This window comes from Astatotilapia calliptera, chromosome 4 (genome assembly GCF_964374335.1).
Source record: "Astatotilapia calliptera chromosome 4, fAstCal68.1, whole genome shotgun sequence".
Taxonomy (NCBI): domain Eukaryota; kingdom Metazoa; phylum Chordata; class Actinopteri; order Cichliformes; family Cichlidae; genus Astatotilapia; species Astatotilapia calliptera.
Window position 1 is genome coordinate 36,240,371 of NC_137425.1, and position 22,588 is coordinate 36,262,958.

Sequence of the window (22,588 nt, forward strand, 5' to 3'; positions counted from 1 at the left end):
TCATATCTCACAGTACAATAATATTGAATGGGTGCATTGTTGTATTTTGTCATGTTTCTCAGGTCTTTGTCTGAATTTCTACGAACATTATTGCTAAGGATTGTCTTATTGCATTGGAGTCACACTGGGTTAAATATGTACACTTGGGTTTTAAGGGGTATTTATTATTTTCTTCTTTTTTGGGGGGTTGTATGGAAGCCCCAAACGCAATTTCATTGTTCTTGACAATGACAATAAATAAATAAATACTAAAATAAATACTAAATACTAAATCTTTAAAAAACACAATTTCCACAGCAGAAAACACTCACTGATTGTGACGTTCAAAGAGAAATGTTTGGTGTTAATATTCATGTAGTTTGTGGATGGAAATCTCTGGAAGAAAATGAATAGCACTTGGTTTCGACAAGGTGAGCTAGTATTTAATAAAAATAAATCAAACTGAATGATGATCTTTATTTCCTCCTTTTATTCATATTTAAAGTTTTATGATAACATTATATACTGAAAATGAAATAAAATAAATTATTAAGAAAAACAACAAAAAACTGTTTGCATAAATAAATCAAAGTGGATTTGAATTTTTAGTAAAAAGTTTAACCTAAATATGAATATGAAAATTAAACCTAAACTTTTCATAACTCAGTTTCTTTAAAGAGTTGTGGTAAACTATGACATCAAACCAAAACAAAGAAAAACGGGAATATTGCAGTAATAAGTCAAAATGCTCCCAAATATGATTCTCTGGTTTTCTTCCTGATGATGGACTGCAACACAAGCTGTGATGTAAACACTGTAAGCTGCACTGCTGTGGCTCCGAGGTGGGACTACTAAACATTTGACTAAAGTTGGATTCAATCTGGATGTTTTTCAACAGAAGCATTCAGAGGAATGTTTTTGTTGTTGTTTTTACTAAAATACTCTTTGTTTTGTTTTATCTGTAACCATTCTTATCAACTCTATCGCACACTCATACACACGCACAAAGATAAGACCATATCCTATTCCAGTAGGGAGGAAATGGAAAGCACATGTGAAAGTCAGAGTAAGTCGGTCTACACTGCAGAATTTATGGGAACTGCTCTAAAGGTTCATGTGCAGGTCAGTGACCGTATGAGCATGAACCCTGGTGAAGCTGAACATATGTTTTTCTGCTCCAGATGCACAAGGAAATGTTTATGTTTAAGTGCTCACTTTTTTGGCTCTCTTGGCTCTAGGACAGGAAAAAAAGGCAGGGGGGAGAAAATAGGAGGAAATATGTTAAAAGGGGGGCTTACTTGAGTAAGGCAGTGACAGGATGTGAAGATCCTGAGGGAGAGCAGAGCAAAACAAAACTATAACTATGTAAGAGTAAAGGCTCTTGACTCTGAGGACCTTCCCATCAAGCAGATAACAGTCAGGTAACCAGTTAACTAAGCACTTTGTCTTTCACACAGTTAAAAGTGTGGGGGGGAAACCCAAAATTCATCCAATGAAAATGTTAAAACTTAAAATGATTTATTCTGTCTTTGACTTTGGCACCGATGCACAAATAATTGAATAGAATTCAATTATATCTTGAAAACTGGGCAGAAACAACTTCCTGTTAAACTAGGTTCAGGGAGGGGCAACTTGTTCCAGGAAACAACACGAGCGCAACAGTTTTAACCCTTAATCTGCATTTATGTCTGACTAACTGGGGTCAGTGTCTTGTCCAGGGATATTAGGTATGGGATCATGGAACCACCAACCTTCTGATTAGTAGATGACATGACATAGAAGATGACTCTTCCTCCTGAGCTACTGCAACACCACAGGGCACATGTTCAGGACCCACAAATATCACATTTGACCTATATTGAGATTATCTTTGTTCATCGAGATCATTCTATTCACGATCACGATCCTTTCCTAAACAGCACCAAGTATTATCCCTAAACTGACACAAAGAGTGCATAAAAGTATACAAACACATCAGATTTGAATGGGGAAAAAATCATGCTGGATATATGTACTGATATGTATGTGTTAGGAACAAAAGGATGCCACACTGTTTGATGGAAATAAAAATGATCAGTTTACCAAGGGGTAAGAAAAGACAGTTGGAGAGCTTTTCCTTTTCGTGCCCGTTTCTGTGGAACAACCTCCCTCAAGATACAGTGGGGCAAAAAAGTATTTAGTCAGCCACCGATTGTGCAAGTTCCCCCACCTAAAATGATGACAGAGGTCAGTAATTTGCACCAGAGGTACACTTCAACTGTGAGAGACAGAATGTGGAAAAAAAATCCATGAATCCACATGGTAGGATTTGTAAAGAATTTATTCATAAATCAGGGTGGAAAATAAGTATTTGGTCAATAACAAAAATACAACTCAATACTTTGTAACATAACCTTTGTTGGCAATAACAGAGGTCAAACGTTTACTATAGGTCTTTACCAGGTTTGCACACACAGTAGCTGGTATTTTGGCCCATTCCTCCATGCAGATCTTCTCGAGAGCAGTGATGTTTTGGGGCTGTCGCCGAGCAACACGGACTTTCAACTCTCGCCACAGATTTTCTATGGGGTTGAGGTCTGGAGACTGGCTAGGCCACTCCAGGACTTTCAAATGCTTCTTACGGAGCCACTCCTTTGTTGCCCGGGCGGTGTGTTTTGGATCATTGTCATGTTGGAAGACCCAGCCTCGTTTCATCTTCAAAATTCTCACTGATGGAAGGAGGTTTTGGCTCAAAATCTCACGATACATGGCCCCATTCATTCTGTCCTTAACTCGGATCAGTCGTCCTGTCCCCTTGGCAGAAAAACAGCCCCATAGCATGATGTTTCCACCCCCATGCTTCACAGTAGGTATGGTGTTCTTGGGATGCAACTCAGTATTCTTCTTCCTCCAAACATGACGAGTTGAGTTTATACCAAAAAGTTCTACTTTGGTTTCATCTGACCACATGACATTCTCCCAATCCTCTGCTGTATCATCCATGTGCTCTCTGGCAAACTTCAGACGGGCCTGGACATGCGCTGGCTTCAGCAGCGGAACACGTCTGGCACTGCGGGATTTGATTCCCTGCCGTTGTAGTGTGTTACTGATGGTGACCTTTGTTACTTTGGTCCCAGCTCTCTGCAGGTCATTCACCAGGTCCCCCCGTGTGGTTCTGGGATCTTTGCTCACCGTTCTCATGATCATTTTGACCCCACGGGATGAGATCTTGCGTGGAGCCCCAGATCGAGGAAGATTATCAGTGGTCTTGTATGTCTTCCATTTTCTGATGATTGCTCCCACAGTTGATTTTTTCACACCAAGCTGCTTGCCTATTGTAGATTCACTCTTCCCAGCCTGGTGCAGGTCTACAATACTTTTCCTGGTGTCCTTCGAAAGCTCTTTGGTCTTGGCCATGGCGGAGTTTGGAGTCTGACTGTTTGAGGCTGTGGACAGGTGTCTTTTATACAGATGATGAGTTCAAACAGGTGCCATTCATACAGGTAACGAGTGGGGGACAGAAAAGCTTCTTACAGAAGACGTTACAGGTCTGTGAGAGCCAGAGATTTTCCATGTTTGAGGTGACCAAATACTTATTTTCCACCCTAATTTACCAATAAATTCTTTACAAATCCTACCATGTGGATTCATGGATTTTTTTTTTCACATTCTGTCTCTCACAGTTGAAGTGTACCTCTGGTGCAAATTACTGACCTCTGTCATCATTTTAAGTGGGGGAACTTGCACAATCGGTGGCTGACTAAATACTTTTTTGCCCCACTGTATTCGGCAGGCTGCTCTGTGGAGGTTTTTACAGCTAAGCTGAAGACACATTTGTTCATCCTACATGTCTTAATTCTGTGGCTTTTAGTTTTTACATTTGTATTGTTTTTAACTTGTATTGTGTCTTTTACCTGTATTGCTATGTATCGCTTTTATTTTATTTATCTCTTTAGTTGTACAGCACTTTGTTTGAAAGCGCTTTATAAATAAAGTTATTATTATTATTATTATTATTATTATTATTATTAAATTCAGACACCCTGATACTCAAATTGAAAACAATAGACGCAGGATGGTCCATTTTTCTCAAATTTCTTTGCAGCAACTGAAAATGGTACCCAGTAGTTTGTATGGCGCTGTGTGCCATTGTTGTCTAACAACACTGAGACACGTTCCTATGAAGATAACAGATTGCCTTTAAAAAGAAAATAAAATTGAATTGGAATCAGACATACATACATGACATACATGACATACATGACACCGGTCAGTCAGAAGTGCCAGCTTGATGCCAGATCTGGGCCAGACCTGTTTTCTATGAGCCAGGGCCACATAAACCAAACCCCAATTAAGCCAGATGTGGCATGCCATCACATAGACAGTGCCATCTATGCCAGGCCTGGCCCATATCTGGATGACATACCACTTACAATGCTGGAAGTCAGCCAGCATTGCTGGCTTGACACCAGATCCGGGCCAGACCTGCTTGCTATGTGGGGAGCTGTGAACATGCCCTTGAATAGCTAGAATAGCTATCTCACAGTGCAGGACAAAGGGTCTGCACTTGACTGTCTTCCACCTGTAGTTTTAGCTCATCCATTTTGTTCACAAGAGACTTGTTTATTTTAGTAGGTGCTGGAGCCTGGAGGAGGCGGATTGGTCCAAGGCAGAGAAAGTGCTGGGTAGGCCAGAGCTGAGCAGAGTGGACAGCTCCAATTAAATGTACAGTCACAAAAGAAAAAGAAAAAGTACAAAAGAGAAAACACGTTCATCTGGTGTGTGTGCTGAGGTGATGTGGTAGAAAGGCTGGCCAAAGTACTACAGTGGACCAACCTGCAGACCCTCAGCCAGCGCAGGGGTTGGCTCAGATGATGGTCGACATGGTGACCATGCAGGAGCAGCAGGTGGTGCACTGCCTCTGCCTCGGCCCTCTGCTTCACTTCATCAGGCCATTTAAACGTGGTCGCTTTGTATTAGCTCTTGTTTATAAGATTGGGGAAACCTGCAGTCAGCTGAGACTGAAGAAGTCACTTGGATGAGTGACGAAATATTTCTCCCACAAAACGCTACGTCCAGATGAACAGAATCAACTTTTTGGAGATTTGCTTTCCTGGATGATTGAGCATCAAGACATTAGCTCTTGTGGATAATGCAACGTGATATCTGCGATAAAGCAGGCACTGTTTCGGGTCATCTCCTGAGTCAGCATCCGAAAATAGATACTGACTGACCAGGGCACATCATGTCTCGCACACTGAAAGAGCTGTATGAATTACTGGGTGGGAGGATAAACACAATTGGGATCGCGGGTTATACCCTCTGTTGTTTGAAGTGCAGAACGTGCACCAGGCCTCCACGGGGGGAAGGTCCCAGTCCGGTTAGAATCAGAATCAGAATCAGAATCAGAATACTTTATTGATCCCTGGGGGAAATTATTTTTTGTTACAGTGCTCCATTTTAAACCAACATTAAGACAAGACAGACAATACGCTAACTAAGAATAGTACAATATATACATATATATATATACATACATACATAAGTCACTTATAAATAAATATTTGGAAAAGAAACATGTGTAGTTGTAGCAGCAAACAGTGTGTTAAGTGGATGCGTTGTACAGGGAGATGGCCACAGGCAGGAAAGATTTCCTGTGTCGTTCAGTGGTGCATCATGGGTAATCTCAGTCTCTCACTGAACGAGCTCCTGTGACTGACCAACATGTCATGGAGTGGGTGGGAGGTGTTATCCAACATTGTCTTTATCTTGGACAGCATCCGCCTCTCCGACACCACCTTGAGGGAGTCCAGCTCCATCCCCACAACATTGCTGGCCTTACGGATCAGTTTATTAAGTCTGTTGGCATCTGCGACCCTCAGCCTGCTCCCCCAGCATGCAACAGCATAGAGGATCGCACTGGCCACCACAGACTCATAGAAAATCCTCAGCATTTTCTGGCAGATGTTGAAGGACCTCAGTCACCTCAAAAAATAGAGACGACTCTGGCCCTTCCTGTAAAGTGCTGTGGTGTTTTTAGCCCAGGTTAAAATAAAGATTCAGTACGTCCTGGACCTTAGAGCAAAGCTGCACATTTTGGGGAGGTTATTGCAAGAGAATTTGCTCGAGGCCCAATAACATCAACAGCGCCTGTTCAGTAGAGGGGCTACACTCAGGCAATTTTCGTTGGGAGATAGAGTGCTTGTGTTTCTCCATTCTTCTAGTTCCAATTTACTCAACAAGTGGCAAGTGGGGGATATTGACTATGAAGTGATCAGGTCAGACAGGGTAGGAGTCGCACAAGTATATCATCTCAACCTCCTTAAAGCATGGAAAGAGGCTGAAACCACATTTCTGGTGAGCCTGGTGAAGGAAATAGATGAGTTGGGGCTGGAGGTGTTAAATTCCACCATTCCTGCCTCCCTCCATTGTGTTGACCATGTCACACAGGTCCAGAGAGCGGATGTTGCCACGTTGTAACAGGATTTTGTTCAGACAAAATTGGCCAAAATGAGTTTAGAAGTATAATGAGAGACTGGCCTGGCTGAAGGGATCTCGGCACATAACAATGCTCGCACAGTCCACAGGACGAGCTCTCCAGGAGAAGCCAGCTTGGAACCACTAGATGATCAGTGTCATGCATCCAGTGGAGCAGCACCCTGATATTGGCTGACCAATAATAGAACAGAAGGTTAGGCAGAGCCAGTCCACCTTGTGGGCGTGGCCTTTGCAGGATGCGTGGGTTCTTCTTGTTCCAAATGAATGATGATATTAGCTTGTCTAGAGAGTTGAAGAAATGTTTGGTCAGATACTGTATATAGGGAGGTTTTGGAATAGATAAAGGAGCCTTGGCAGCAGGTTCATTTTAATATATTGATCCTCCCGCAGAGAGAGAGGGATAACAAGTTCCAGCAGTGGATGTCCCTTTTCAGACTCTCCAACATTGGCAGGTAGTTTACTTTATAAGATCTTTGTAACAGTCGGAGATCCAGATTCTGAGGCATTTAAACTTTTTATTGTTTATTTTGAATGGTATTAGATTAGATGGGATATCTTTTGCAGCTCCATTGATTGGGATGAATTCACTTTTCTGAGGATTTATTTTGTAGCCACATTGAACCAAATCTTTGCAGCGTGCTTAGTAGTTTTGAGGCGAGGGTGGGGTCAGTTATGAAAAGCAATAGATCGTCTGCGTAAAGTGAAACTTTGTATTCTTGGCCTCCTCTGATGACTCCTGTGATACTGGTATCTTGTCGTATGGCTGAGGCTAAGGGCTCTATAGCAATGACAAACAATAGTGGAGACAGGGGCCAGCCCTGCCTAGTGCCCCTATGGAGTTTAAAATAAGAAGAGATCGTATTATTAGTACGCACAGCTGCCACTGGTGCATTGTAGAGAGTTTTAACCCATGATATGGGTTAAAGCCAAAGCCAAATTTGCTCAAAGTATGAAAAAGGTAGTCCCACTCCACCCGGTCGAAGGCCTTCTCAGCATCAAGTGACAGTAGGGCTTCAGGTGTATCAGTTGAAGGGGTCATGGATTATACTTAAGACGCGTCTAATATTGAACAAAGAGTATCTGATCTTGATAAGCCAGTTTGGTCCATGGAATTGATTGTTGGTAAAACGACCTTGGTAAAATGAGTTTTTTGTTTTTTTGTCACACCTTCTCTCTCTTGTTTGTTTGTTTGTTTGTTTGTTTGTTTGTTTGCTTGTTTGTTTGTTTTCTTCCCTGGCAAGTGGGAGGGTGGGGTTTCAGTTTATAAGAAGTATGCTCTACTGCTTGTATAATTTCTTAATAATTTCTTGTCTGTGATTGTACAAAAACTTCTTTCAATAAAAAGACTGATTAAAAAAGAAAATTGGCTGAAATGCGCGTAATAGAAGAGTCGCACAGCACGTGGTGTAGCCCCATAATTCTGGTGGTAAAGAGGGATGGGTCTATACGGTTCTGTGTCAACTACAGCAAGGTGAATGAGGTGTCACAGTTTGATGCTTAGCCCTTGCCTCAACACCGTTGGGCTCCTGGACAGGTTGGGTGCAGCTCGCTTTTTCACATCTTGGATTTAACAAAGGGCTACTGGCAGATTTCCTTGGCTGGAGTCTAAGAAAAAAACGTCCTTCTCTAGTTCATATGGTTTGTACCGATTTGTCACACTTCCATTTGTCTTGTTCGGAGCCTCGGCCACTTTCCAGCACCTTACAAACCAGGTGCTGATGCTCCATAGGCCGGGGCACAGATGATTGTGGCAGATTTTCTCTCCTGCTAGCAAGGGTTAGGGGTAAGCTAGGCGGTAGGCTATGTCAGGTGATGGAGGCATATGGTGTCGTTCTACATATCCCATAATGGTAAATAAATGGTAAATGGCCTGCATTTGTATAGCGCTTTTCTAGCCCATTGGACTCCAAAGCGCTTTACACTACATTCAGTCATTCACCCATTCACACACTGGCGATGGCAGCTACATTGTAGCCACAGCTGCCCTGGGGCGCACTGACAGAGCCGAGGCTGCCGGACACTGGCGCCACCGGGCCCTCTGACCACCACCAGTAGGCAAACACGGGGTTAGTATCTTGCCCAAGGATATTTGGCATGCAGCCAGGAGGCAGCCTGGGATCAAACCACCGACCTTCTGATAAGTGGCTGACCTGCTCTGCCACCTGAGCTACAGCCACCCATAATGATGAAGTGAAAGATATTTATGTCAAATAATAATAAAAAACAAAACAAAACCATATTCATGCAACCCTTTCCGCTTGGGTTACTTGCATAGTAGCATTCCAAGTCAATGAGAGCTTGGGAGGTAAATGTGATTAACAGATGGGACAATTTAACTGAGCAGATCAGGTGGGGAGAAACATTTTAAGTTGCACCCATCAGAATCCCTAACGGTATTAATGGGCTACACCTTTTTCCCTGTGAGGGCCACGTGTCAACAAAATGACCTTTCTGGCCACAGGCAAAACTCTCACCAGCCCAACATCTTCTTCCCTGACCTGACGGGCTGAGACGGGCCCGTCCAGGCTGCACTGGCTCCTCCTCATTTGCCTGCGCGCTCTCATGCTTCTCCACTCCCAGAGAGGAGACTTTGCCCAAAAACACCCAGACTTTCCTGCATGTAGCCGTCTAACCTGATGCACATATTCATTAATTCATCTAATGTTTTTGGTAAGTCCGTTATTGCCAACTTTAATTCATTTGTTTGGCTACTCTGCCACTTACCTTGTTGGTGGAGTGCTACATGAATGGCTGTCATTCTGGAAGATTTTCCTCTTTCAACAGAAAAGTCACTGGGACTTTGTTAGAGTGACCATGGCGTTCTTGATCACCTCCCTGAATAAGGACGTTCTTACCCTGATCACTCAGGGTAAGAAGGTCCTTAACCCTCTAAGAAGAGTCCTGGTGGTTCCAACCTTCTTCCATTTACAGATGATGGAGGCCACTCATTAGGACTTTCAGTGATACCAAAATCATTCTTTACCCTTTCCCAGATCTGTGCCATGATCTAATCCTGCCTTATAGCTGTATTGTCAGCTATTAGAACTTATATAGACAAATGTGTGGCTTTCCAAAGCGTCCAATCCAATCCAACTTTATTTACAAGCACTTTAAAATAACCAGCACAGGATCAAAGTGCTGTACAGTAAATCAGTTAAGAATAATAGAATAGAACAAAGAAGAAAAAACAAAACACATAATACATGAAATTTAAACAACCCTATTTTTAAAAGAAAACAACATAGAATCAACTAATAAAAATACATAAAAACTAAAAAACAGCATCTCTCAAGGTGTCAGAGACCAGGGTGAAGAGACGAGTTTTCAGAAGTGATTTAAAAACAGGCAGAGGAGAGGCCTGTCTGATCTCTAAAGGCAGATCGTGCCACAGTTTGGGAGCTGCTACAGCAAAAGCACGATCTCCTCTAAGTTTACGCTCAGGCCTGGGAATGACAATGACAGCAGGCTGAGCAAGTGAAGTGCTGCGAATACTTTCCACATGCACTGTAGCTGTGTTTGTCAGCATGAAGGATCGTTCTCTCCGTGCAAGCGCTGCAATAGGCGAATGTCCTGTCTCTTCCTCTATTCCTCCTGTCGCCTCACGACACCTTTAACCAGCTCAGTATGTCTATTGTGTATTATTGTAGGGTCTTTATCTTACAATACAAAACTGCCTTGGATGACTGTTGTGATTTGGTGCTATATAAATAAAACTTAATTGAACTGAATGTCCCTGATGTAAATGATTTCAAATAGTGCCCACAAAATTGTGCAGGACAGAAAAAGCATTTTGAATAAAATCCAGAAACTCAAAAACTTTCAGTTAAGGGAACTCCTGAAAGAAGACGTTTAAACCTTACACAGCACTCGGACTCAGCAGACCATAAAATAGGAGTGAAATGATTCCTACTCTGTTCCCCACAACATGATTTACACACCCAGTCTCACGGAGGCATTGTGCTCCAGCATCCAAACATCTGGGACTTGTCAGAGCGCTCAGTACTAAACTAGGGGAGTTGGGGTTTTTTACATATTCACATAAATATCTCCTCACGATGAACACAGAGCTGTGAGAATCCAGTACAACGGCAGATCATGGCAGGCCATAAACGTGGTGCTTTGTGCAGAAAACAGGAAGAGTTTCTGGAATCGGTTTAAATTAAAGGGAAGTTTAATGACCACTACAGTCGAGATTGTTCATTAATTGTAACTTTATGTTTGCTGGCATGGCTCTGTGTTCTCACTGCCTGTGTCCATACACCAAAAGCTGGAGAACAGCAGCACAATCCTGTGACAAAGAGGTGGTACTTAAGTCAAACGGACTGTTGGTGTTTTACAAATGCACAGGAACTAAAACAGCTTAAATGATCTGTTCTATATTAGACACCAAATAGATGCCTAGAAGGATATCAGCTGATACAATGTTGCCTGCTCTGGTGTGTTATAGTGCCCATACCCTGAGCTGGACTTCATAGCCTAGCTGAACAAGTCTTTTTGGCTTTTGGCTGTAGCTCAAGAGGTCTACTAGGAAGGTTGGTGCTGCTCCTGTCTTGATCCTGAATATCCGTGTGGAAGATACTAACCCTGTGTTACTCTCTGATGCACCCATTGGCATGTGAATGGGTGTGATGAGATTAGCGAGATTATTTGTTCATTCGAGGCTCAATGTTGAAATCAGGGGGTTGTCTTCTTATGGGAGTGTTGGCAGTTGGATCTCTGACTGCACCTTGGGCAACAACTGAACCCAAAGAGGAGGAAATGTTTGGGAACATTTACATAGCAACACTTTACTGATTATTGTCTAACTTTAAATGTTATTGATAGTTGTAAATCATTTTCTCTGTGAAAACAAATACCAATAAATGCTCACAGTAGTGGTGGAAGGACCACTGCTTAAGATTCCTGTGAAATGCCAAAGGAGCCGTTATCTCCAACTCAGAGGATTTAAAAGAATTTTCTTCCTGCTCCTTCGAAGCAGGGAAACATTAGGACCAGGACTGAAACTTTGCTCGTGCTGAATACATAGACAATTTTAGAGAATATAGTTTGTTCTGGACCCCCTGAGGTTATTACTCCAGCATCAACACAGCCGACCCAGCCTCCTCCTGGAGCTCAGTTTCAGTGCAATATGTTGCAAAAGAGCCCATCAATAGGATGTTCCAACCGCCTCCTTTTGAACTTTAAACATGGTGTGGCATTCAAAGAGTTTAGTAGTCTCATCTGACCAGACTATACTCTCCCAGTATTTCACAGACTTGTCTAAAAATTGTTCAGCAAACTTTAAATGCGCTTGGTGTGGTGAGCATGCATACAGGCCATGGCAGCTGATTGCATTACTTATTGTTTCCTTTCATTCTTAGTCTCTCTGTAGCTCTCCACAAGTGGTCCCTTGCTCTTGGACAGCTCTTATGATAAATCTTTTTTACTCCTCAGCTTGAAAACTTGGAGGGAGCTTCTTGATGTTCTTTTCACTTCTGTAATGTGGCTCCGTCGGTGCTCAGTGGAACCTTCAGTAGTTTAAAAATGCTTCTGTAACCAGTGCCGTCACAATGTTTGGTAAGAATAAGGTTGTGACAGTCTTGAGAGAGTTTTTTTATGGGATGTTTATTCTGCGACTCCTTGGTAATAAGACACCTCTTATGTCTATATATAGATATTTCTATATATAGACCTGTATTTGCTCCTTTGTGTAAGGAGGAGCAGGATGAGTTTGTCCAGATCCACACAGCACGAATGTCTCTGACCAAACAACCAGAAACAGACTTCATCAGGGTGGTCTCAGGGCCTCACGTCCTCCACAGTGGACCCGGTGCTCACTGTCCAGCACCACTGAGCCCAACTGTGCTTTTCACATGAGCACATGTGGCAGACATGAAAGGGTTTGGAGAAGCTATGCATAGTGTTATGATAGCTTGCAAAGTTTTTTTAAACACCTGTAACTACCATAACCATTTGTTCAGCTGAAAGAATTTCAACACTTCCAAGAGACTCATCATAACTCTTGAAACACAAAATATTTGAGCTTTCAGGAATAGTTCAAATATTTTGTGTTTCAAGAGTTATGATGAGTTAATGCTTTAGAGCCTGAATCGTGGAGTGTTTATTGAATTGCTTTGACAAAATGTTTTTCAAAATTAATTAAATATAAATTTTCAGATATGGGTTTAAGTATGATCATATTTTACATAATATTTTGCTGTACCATTTTTGTTTATTTATTTTAGATGTTATTCCTTAAAAATCCATCCATCCATTCGCTTCTGCTTATCCTGGCTGGAGCCTATCACAGTTGTCACAGGGCAAGAGGCAGAGTACACCCTGTCGCAGGGCCAACACACAGAGACAGGCTGTTTCCTGATTCAGGGTCTGCAGCCTTAAAGGCCGCATTTTAAGGCCGATTACGTCACAGCGACGCGACGAAGGCTGTCCCAATTCAAAGGCTGCTCGAAATGCGGCCCTCAAATGCGTCCTTCATTTCCCTGAATTTTAAGGATGGGTCGGTGTAGACGTGGCCCAACATATCCCAGACTTCATAGCACGGCAGTGGGTGTGGGCTGAAGCGGAGCGGCCGAAGAGCAAATATTTAAAAAGTAAGTACTGAATATGACGTCACTTATTTATGTGCGAATGTTTAATAATGAAGAACATTAAAACATGACTGTTGGCCACATGTCGGCAGAGTTATGTGACATTAGTGACGTTTGTACTAACTTGGTTTTAAAGCCTTTACTTTCAAATATACGGCGTTCAATAGTCGACCTTAATCCTACAGAGATGTGATGATTTTGTGGATAATTAAAGTCAGTCATGTATCCACAAACACAACAAGCTGAAAGTCAGTGATGCTGCTCGGTTTGCAGTCCTGAACGTCACGGCACAAGCAGGATCCACTGCACTGTTAATGTGAGCTGTGTTGGTAGCCACACTAGTCTTCGTCTTTGTGGTACCAGCTATTTTAGCTAACTTGTTACATAGTTGAAAATAAAACCTCTTCTAGTTGAAATTCTGGTGTTACTCTCCATATTTATGTTGCAGCTTTTGAGCCGTTTCGCACGTCACTTAGGTGTGGAGGTAAGTGACGGAAGTGACGGGAAAAGGTAAGCGACCCATGTTGTAGGTGACGTCAGACGCCGGAGATTTGGCGGAAAAAAAGCGGATGGTAGCGTAAAATTTAATAAAGTTTCTTTAAGCTTCAGTATTACCAAATAAACTAACCAATTGTCATATAACTAACAACATCTGTTCTATCATCTCTAACACCCTGGAGGACAACGAGGAGAGTTTAGACGCTCTCCAAGATTACATCGACCGGTGCTTCCAAGATTTAGTAATGAAGAAGGCCCAGAGCGCATCTTCCCCGGCCAAAGCTGAGACGCCGTCATCTAAAAGATATCGCCCGGCAGACTCCCCCAGCACAACATCGCCTGCAGGCAAAGATATCGTCGACATCCTGGAGTCAATCGATAAGTGATTGTCCAGTTTTGATGCGAGGCTGTCCCTGGTGGAGATCTTACACCGGGAATTTAAATCTCTGAGAGAATCCCTGGAGTTCAGCCAGCGGCAGGTGGAAACACTTGCTGCGGAAAATGCCACGCTATGGGACTCGGTCAAATCTCTAACCGAAAATTTGACCCAATTAAACATAGAAAATAAAATAATAAAAGAGATCGTTATAGATTTACAAGCCCGTAGCATGAGAGATAATCTGGTGTTTTCTGGTATTCCAGAGTCTGCCGGAGAGGACCCGGAAACGACCGTGAGAAGCTTCATTAAAATCCACCTGAAGCTGCCGGAGGACACGGTGAAAAACATAGGGTTCGAAAGAGTGCATCGCATCGGGGATCCGAAGACAGGAAGCGGGAGACCACGTCCTATTGTAGCCAAATTCGGCCACTTCAAGCAGAAGGAGCAGGTGAAGAGTCGTGGCAGAGAGCTGAAAGGAAGGGATTTTAGCGTGAACGACCAGTTCCCCAGAGAGATCCTGGAACGACGCAGGGTCCTCTTCCCAGTCTGACGTAGTTTTATCCAGAAAGGCTCCCGGGCTGTCATCGCCGTGGACCGGCTCTACGTGGACGGACAGCTCTACCGTGACCCTGGCATCACTCCATGGCTGTATTGTCCGCACACCAGATAAGAATCCGCTACACTATTCTCTTCACTCACACTCTCTTGTATTAACTTTTGCTTAACTATGTAATTTCAGTTTGCTAATTTAGTATAACGTCACCGTCACTCTCCGCCAACGCTTTAATTGGAATGTTTCCGTTCTTATTTCTTTTTCCCTCTCTCTCTCGTGTCGCTCACATTGCTCTTTGGTTTATTTGCTTCTCTTTTCTATCACTATGTCGATCACCTGTTTCCCTATCCATCCACAAACAACACTGTCTATTTCTACATGCTCACTCTGCACAATCACGCACACACATGCGTTTAAAGGCAACACATTGACAACAGCCACACAGCGCACACAGATATAGGACAGCCACACACATTTGCTCATATTAGTTATTATGCACACACATAGTAAGACCTATGGAGCTTCTTGCCGCGCATTTTCTTCTCTTTACTTACAAAAAAAAATGTTGTGTTTCCATTTTCCTCACCCGTCTAAGCGAGACACACAGCGTACATCTTTAGCCACAAACACACAACTATGGGCATGCTAAGATTTGTCACATGGAATGTGCATGGAGCTGGCTCTAGGGAAAAAAGGTTAAAAATACTTAACCAACTTAAAACATTACAGGCAGACGTTGTTTTATTACAAGAAACCCACATGCCTGTCACAGGTTTGAACAAACTTAACACCTGAGTTTCCTCATGTGTTCTCAGCCTGTTATAATTCTAGACAAAGAGGAGTAGCAATTCTAATACATAAAAATATTAATTTCACAGTACTCGATGCAGTTATAGATCCAGAGGGCAGATTCCTAATCGTCAAACTATCTATACTTAACCAAAAGCTAGGTATTGTAAGTATATATGGTCCAAATGTTGATGACCCCTCATTCTTCCACGGTTTTTTTAGTACACTCTCCGAACACCTTGATTGTGTTACCGACACCAGACCTAGGGGAATCTGGACCGGCAGCAAGCGGCACACAGGCTAGAGAGCACTGTGTAGCCAAATATGAGCAACTAGAGAGGACACCGAAGTTAGCGTCTTGCTCAGGCCGGAGCTCATTTATTTCTGCAACATATACACAACACAAATGCATTCTTCCCATAAAATAACAGAGTTCATAAACAAAAATAAAGCTACAAAAAGCATTCTCTCAAAAGCAAAATAAATACAAACTAATTCAAAATGACTTTACATACTCACAACTTAAACAAAACACTCGTGGCTAAAGCAGAACAACATACCAAAATAACCCATCTCACATTCACACAACCTTACATATATATATATATATATATACGTATATATATATATATATGTGTATACATACAGCAAGCCCCATGATGGACAAAATCCAACAGATGAAGAGAGCAAGCAGAGTCATTCAAATAAATCATGTCACTGTAATCCAGGGCGGGTAAAAGAAAAAAAGTGGCAGCAACAAGCTTTTTCCTGTGAAACATGATCTGTTCCTGGAAGAGAAGCCCAACTTCAGCCTCAGTGTCTTTATTAGATGTTCAATGTGTGGCTTATAGGAAGGACTGTCATCAACCACAATACCGAGGTATGTGTACGAGGCCACAACCTCTGACTTGGATTCTTGAGATCAAATATATTTTCCTTTGGGTTTGTTTTCTTCCCATTTGTGGCTTTAATGTAGTGTTACATCCTGTTTGTTTGCTCCCATCTGTATACATGTCCAGATTCACTGTTGTTTCTATTCGTACATTGCTGTGTGATCACTGTTCCCTCTGCTGACTGATGTGACCTTTTGTATCTCACACTGATATTTGTCATATTTGTATCTGCGCCTAAAAGATAAAAAGTTTTCCATGCTAAAACACAGCTCCACCTCCTGCAGTTCTCCCTCTGAACCACTAGATGTCTCTGTTATCTAAATGAAGACATGCAGCACAGCAACCACAGCAGCGCTCAGATCACAGGTGTCCTGTTCTTATGTCTAAAAGCATGAAACAGGTGAGACAGGTGGGATCAATATTAATGTTGTGGAAATATATGAAAAAGCAACAGAAGAGTGAAAACATTTCGTGTTTCTAGAAAGATCTTTCAGCTCACAGCTGCTCACAGACTGTATTTACAAGTGACAAACTGCAACTCTACAGTACATCTACAGTATATATCAAATATGTTCTGTATTCAAATCTATTGAGTGATGTTTGAAAGTCTTTCCAGGTGAGTTTGATCCAGGAGGGTCTGAAGCCAGAGTCAGACAGAGACTGTGCAGAGACTGTAGAAGGACAGAGCAGCAGCAGAGCAGTCCAGATACACTGATGATCCTCTGTCAGATCCAGAGGGACACACAGGGGTGATGCTGGACTCTACATTGTGTCTGACAGTGGAGCTGTTCTCAGAGCAGTTCACTCTGCAGCACTGACAGTCATCTGCACTTCATTCCTCTGTCAGTCACTGCTGGATGAAGCTCTCCTCTCCACCTCCCAGTAACATGGCCCAGTCAGAGCGTCTCTACACACAAGCTGCTGCTGCTTCAACCTCTCTGGATCATCAGGACACAGCTGCTCCTCTCTCAGCACACACACCGTCCTGTTTACCATCATCACCACCTGCAGAGAGAAGAAGGAAGAGCAGAGGAGATAAACGAGTGTTTCCAGAGACTCTTCATCAGCTGTCAGTCAGTGATGCAGCACATCCAGTATAAAGAGCAGCAGGGACGTCAGTGCTGGGACTGTACTAGGACTCATTGTTGCTTCACTTTCTCTAATCTTTGGATTTTTATTGAAGTTGATGAAAATGTTTTTGACTCCTAGTTTTAGTTTGGACTTTCATTCATTAGAAGAACCTTGGTGTGTCCACTCTGAGCTCTGTAGGAACCCCAACAATCCAGATGGACAGTTCCAGCTGTTCACTGGAGGAATTCCATCCAAACATCTGCTCTCACTAAATTCTTCCTCACCTACAGACTGTGTTCTTCACTGCCTTAAATTCGGAAATTAATGCAGTCATTCGTCTGCGTGCTGCTTTGTTCAGAGAGCTGATTGGCTGTTGACAGTGTTTGATCAGAGCGTGTCAGCCGTTACCATGGTGACCATAAAGGTGAGAAACAGGAAGTGTTTGTGTCCAATCCTGAAGCCTGTCACCGTTCTCCTCTCACAGCTTCACTGAGAAGCTGCAGCTTTACAGGAAACACTGGATCTTTGTTTCATACTGACTGTGTTTAGTACAACACTGCTGACAGCACCACCCATTCACTCCATCACTCTACTGACCACAGAGTCTCCAGTCTGTAGTCTGGACTCTGCTGAAGATCAGACAGCTGCTTCACATCTGGATCCTTCAGGTTGTTTCCATACAGGTTCAGCTCTCTCAGATGGGAGGGGTTGGACTTCAGTGCTGCTGCCAGATAATCACAGCTGATCTTTGACAAACCACAGCTCCTCAATCTGTATAAAGAATGAAAGATGTAAGTTTATTAGACAAAGTGCTTGAAATCATTCAGTGTTTCATCATCTGTTCAGAGCTGAAGAAGGTTCAGAATGTAGAAGTTTAGAAAATGGAAACTCCAAACAGCTGAAGCCAACAGGAAGCAGCTTCAAACAGGAAACTGTGCAGAGTTTCAGACTATATGTCCTGATGCAGCCAGTTGGATTTTGGAGATTTGAATCTCTGTTCTGTGACTAAGTCCTTGAATCATTTCTTCCAGTTGGTCCAACAAGACAGACTAAGTGTTGGACATGTGTTGTGGCTCCATCAGGGGAGCTTCTAAATGTGATGTGATGGCCCCTCTGGGTCTGTCAGGTCACAGGACTGAAGAGAGCTCAAACTGGGCACACAGTTGTTCCAGTCTGGACCAAAGACTCTATACTGGGACTGAGGGACTGCTTTGACTGCACCCACTGGGACTTTTTAAAGGCTCATGTTCTCACTTAGATCATCGATTTCTACTGACATTTCTTTCTGGGAAAAATGGGGATTACTTTGGAAACAGGAAGTATTTTCCCCAATAAGCAGCCCTGGATTAGTAAATCACTCCAACATGTTCTCAGGCAGAAGAAGCTGTCTTGTTATGAGGGAGAGAAGAAAAAGATTGAGGCACAGAAACCTGTTGAAAGAGAGATAAAGCAGCTAAAATCAGGTGTAAAAGTAAAGCAGAGGATGAGCTGAATAAAGGACACTCAAGGCTGGCTTGGAAAGGAATGAAGTCCATGGTGGGGATGCAGGACAAGGAGCAAAGATGAATGTGATGCTGAATCAGCAGAAGACTTGGACTCATTTGATTCCAGCTTTGATATCATTGATTTCAATGAAGAGCTTTGTGATTGTAGCAAAGGGCTGGTAGCTCTGAGAGTCCCACTGATGAGGTGTTTGTGTGGAAATCTCTTAGTGGGACCAAAGAGAGAAAAAGCCCTGGTCCTGATGCTGTGGGAGGGAAATGATTGAAGTGTGCTGTGAGGAACATTTTCCAGTCCTCCTTGGAACAACAGGAAGTTCCCAGCATATGGAAACAAAGGTTAAGTGTCCTATGGCACTCAGTGATGATGGTGCTGTGGCCCCACCACCTCCACCTCTTTGTAAAGGAACTAACTGTAATCTGAAGCTTCAAATGGAACTAAGACTTCCTCCACTAGGTGGCAGTGTCTGATGAGAAAGTGTTAGTGGAGCTGGCCTGGAGTCAGAAACAGGAAGATGCAGGATTTGGGCTGAAATGGGCAAAAGTGGTTCGCACTAGTGCCTTAAAGCAAGAAGGTTGTAGGTTGAAGCTTGTTGGCCTTTCTGTGGAGGTTGGATGTTCTCCCACAGTCCAATGAAATGCTGCTTAGGTTCATTGGTGCTTCTACATTGGCTGTAGGTGTGGATGTGAGAGAGTGCTTCTCTGTCTCTCTCTGTTGGCCCTGTGATGGACTGCTCACCTGTGCAGGTGGACCACGCCTCTTGCCCTATGACAGCTAGGGCACAGGCTGCAGCCCTGTGAGCCTAAGCTGAATAAACAGTTAGCAAAAATGATCCATAGATGGCCTGAAATCCCCCAGTTAGCAGTTTGGTAGATAGCTATGACATGCTGATCCCATCCAGCAGCTGTATTCTACCTGTAAGCTGATCCCTGCTGAGCCAAAGCACTTTTTCGTATACAAATTACAACCTTTAATAGAAACCTATTGGTCAGCATCTTATTAGCCTGCTGTTAGCTTCATTTCACAGAAAACTGAGAGAAACTAACAGAGTTGATAAAGAATAAAGAGAAATGTGCTGATTTAAAGCCTTTGAAGTGCTTCAGATGATCTCTGTCCACTTCTGTCCACTCATTCATTCATGTAAGCTTTCTAATGCAGCTTTGATCTTCACAGTCTGCTTCATGAAACTCATTCTAACCCTGAATGTCAGAGTGTTCCTCCTTCTCTTTCCCATCATTCATGCTGGCAGTGGAGGAGATTTGGATGTTGGACTGTGTTTGGATGATGTGTGTATGTTTGTGTTGGACTGCTGTCTGTAAAGCAAACGCACATTTTGCTTTGGATTTCAGTGTCACACAGACTTTAAGGTGGAATGAAGAGTTTGAGAGTTTCACAGTGAATTATCCAGTGGAGGATTTTTCTTCTTCTTTGAAGGTTTGAAATGTGAACATTGTTCTGCTGCAGTCAATGGACTAAACCAGAGAAGAAGAAAACAGACTTTACCATGAAGATCCTCAGTGTGGATCAGTATAATATCAGCCTGATGTCTGCAGTTTAGAGTCAGCACAACAATCATATTCATCTCAGCACAACTAAAACATGCTGACTGACCTCAGAGTTTCAAATCGACAACGTGGACTCTCCAGGAAACCACACAGATGCTTCACTCCTGGATCCCTCAGGTTGTAGTTGTAGCTCAGCTCCAGCTCTCTCAGATGGGAGGGGTTGGACTTCAGTGCTGCTGCCAGATAATCACAGCTGATCTCTGACAAACCACAGCTCACCAATCTGTATAAAGAATGAAAGATGTAAGTTTATTAGACAAAGTGCTTGAAATCATTCAGTGTTTCATCATCTGTTCAGAGCTGAAGAAGGTTCAGAATGTAGAAGTTTAGAAAATGGAAACTCCAAACAGCTGAAGCCAACAGGAAGCAGCTTCAAACAAACACAACAAGAGAAAAAACTCTGAATGTTTCACATTAAAGTCGTACATTTCTCATAAAAACAGGACAAAGACTTGAAAAAGTCGTGTTTTTCCTTCCAGGAACCACATGGCTTCACTTTTAAAGGTGAAGTGTGACAGAAACGGACATATTTGAAGTCCAACACCTTTTTCCAGTCACATTATTAAAATGATGACAGATTACAAACTCTCAGCTGTGTCTGTAATCAAACCTCTGTAACTTTGCTTCACTTCAGCAGCATCAGCTCATGTTCACATGTTGATTCATGGTTTGCTTCAGTTTTTCATCGACTGCAGAAGATTTTGAAGGTTATCTGCTATAAAAAGCCAGAACAGGAAAACCTGCTTCATGTGTTTCTGTTTGATCCTCAGTGACTTTGACACAAAGGCCTCTGCTGTGATGATCACACCTCTGATCAGGTCTCACAGTGTCAGCTTTGTTTTTATACATATGGATATGTGCTGATAAATGATCAGAGTTAGAATATTTCCCACTGTCTGCTGTGTGCCGTGACCTTTGACCTGCTAAAGACAGTCAGCTGTGGATGATTCATTGTTGTGTCTGATACTTAGAACTGTGAGGAAGAAGCTACACAGTTAATCAGGGTCCCCTCTCTCTGAATCAGGAAAGGTGGGCAGGCCGCGTGTGGGCCGCGGGCCATACGTTGAGTCTCACTGTTTGAAATGTGAACATTGTTCTGCTGCAGTCAATGGACTAAACCAGAGAAGAAGAAAACAGACTTTACCATGAAGATCCTCAGTGTGGATCAGTATAATATCAGCCTGATGTCTGCAGTTTAGAGTCAGCACAACAATCATATTCATCTCAGCACAACTAAAACATGCTGACTGACCTCAGAGTTTCAAATCGACAACGTGGACTCTCCAGGAAACCACACAGATGCTTCACTCCTGGATCCTGCAGGTTGTTGTTGGAGCTCAGGTCCAGCTCTCTCAGATGGGAGGGGTTGGACTTCAGTGCTGCTGCCAGATAATCACAGCTGATCTCTGACAAACCACAGTTCCACAATCTGTATAAAGAATGAAAGATGTAAGTTTATTAGACAAAGAGCTTGAAATCATTCAGTGTTTCATCATCTGTTCAGAGCTGAAGAAGGTTCAGAATGTAGAAGTTTAGAAAATGGAAACTCCAAACAGCTGAAGCCAACAGGAAGCAGCTTCAAACAAACACAACAAGAGAAAAAACTCTGAATGTTTCACATTAAAGTCGTACATTTCTCATAAAAACAGGACAAAGACTTGAAAAAGTCGTGTTTTTCCTTCCAGGAACCACATGGCTTCACTTTTAAAGGTGAAGTGTGACAGAAACGGACATATTTGAAGTCCAACACCTTTTTCCAGTCACATTATTAAAGCAGACAAACTACAAGCTCATTTTCATTCCAACAAGTCATCTTCTGACCTGGACTAACAACACTGGTCTCTATGTGCAGCTGGCTGTGAGACCAGTGCTCAGGGAGCGTCTACAAAGTGCAACACTGAAAGAACATCACACACTCATTTGCTTCCAGCACTTTCACACAAACATCTACTGTCATCATTGTCACCAAACTCTGTGGATCCTTTATTGCAAATTCAAATGGGATCAAATGGTCAGACAAAAGAGGGTTATGAGGAAATATGATGAAATGTTGTGTATTAGCAGCAACTTATTGAATCTTTTTCCTCAGAAACCAACAAAATGATTGACAAACATGTTTTTACAAACTCAGTGTTGGACTTGGATCAGCAGGATAAGCTGATGTTTAAAGGCATTTGAGTCTCGCTGTATGAGAGTCCAGTTATTACTCAATATTTATGGATGATGTTCTATCAGTGTTGCACTTTGTAGACGCTCCCTGAGCCTCACAGCCAGCTGCACATGGACCAGCTGACATT

The 22,588-nt window shown here is 42.7% G+C and overlaps 1 protein-coding gene and 1 long non-coding RNA gene across 21 annotated transcripts in view; both read right to left on the minus strand.

The window, feature by feature from the left end:
- LOC113021481 (NACHT, LRR and PYD domains-containing protein 12-like) overlaps window positions 1–22,588 on the minus strand; it is a 225,297-nt gene that overhangs the window by 170,475 nt on the left and 32,234 nt on the right. For 15 of the 20 annotated variants that reach the window (XR_013908728.1, XR_013908729.1, XM_080300599.1 and 12 more), the window contains 2 exons: window positions 21,544–21,720; window positions 20,338–20,514 (listed from right to left, as the gene is read on the minus strand). The exons of 3 other annotated variants lie outside the window; for them this stretch is intronic. Coding sequence is in view for 15 of the 17 variants with exons in the window: in XM_080300599.1 (XP_080156725.1) it covers window positions 20,338–20,514; window positions 21,544–21,720 (354 nt within the window). In the remaining 2 variants the exon portion in view is untranslated. The remainder of the gene's footprint in view (window positions 1–20,337; window positions 20,515–21,543; window positions 21,721–22,588) is intronic. 2 more of the 20 variants (XM_080300608.1, XM_080300604.1) reach the window with 1 other exon arrangement.
- Window positions 17,905–20,014, minus strand: LOC145428441 (uncharacterized). The gene is made up of 2 exons (XR_013908733.1): window positions 19,925–20,014; window positions 17,905–17,997 (listed from the first exon to the last, which is right to left on the minus strand). It is a non-coding gene; the product is annotated as an uncharacterized LOC145428441 (long non-coding RNA).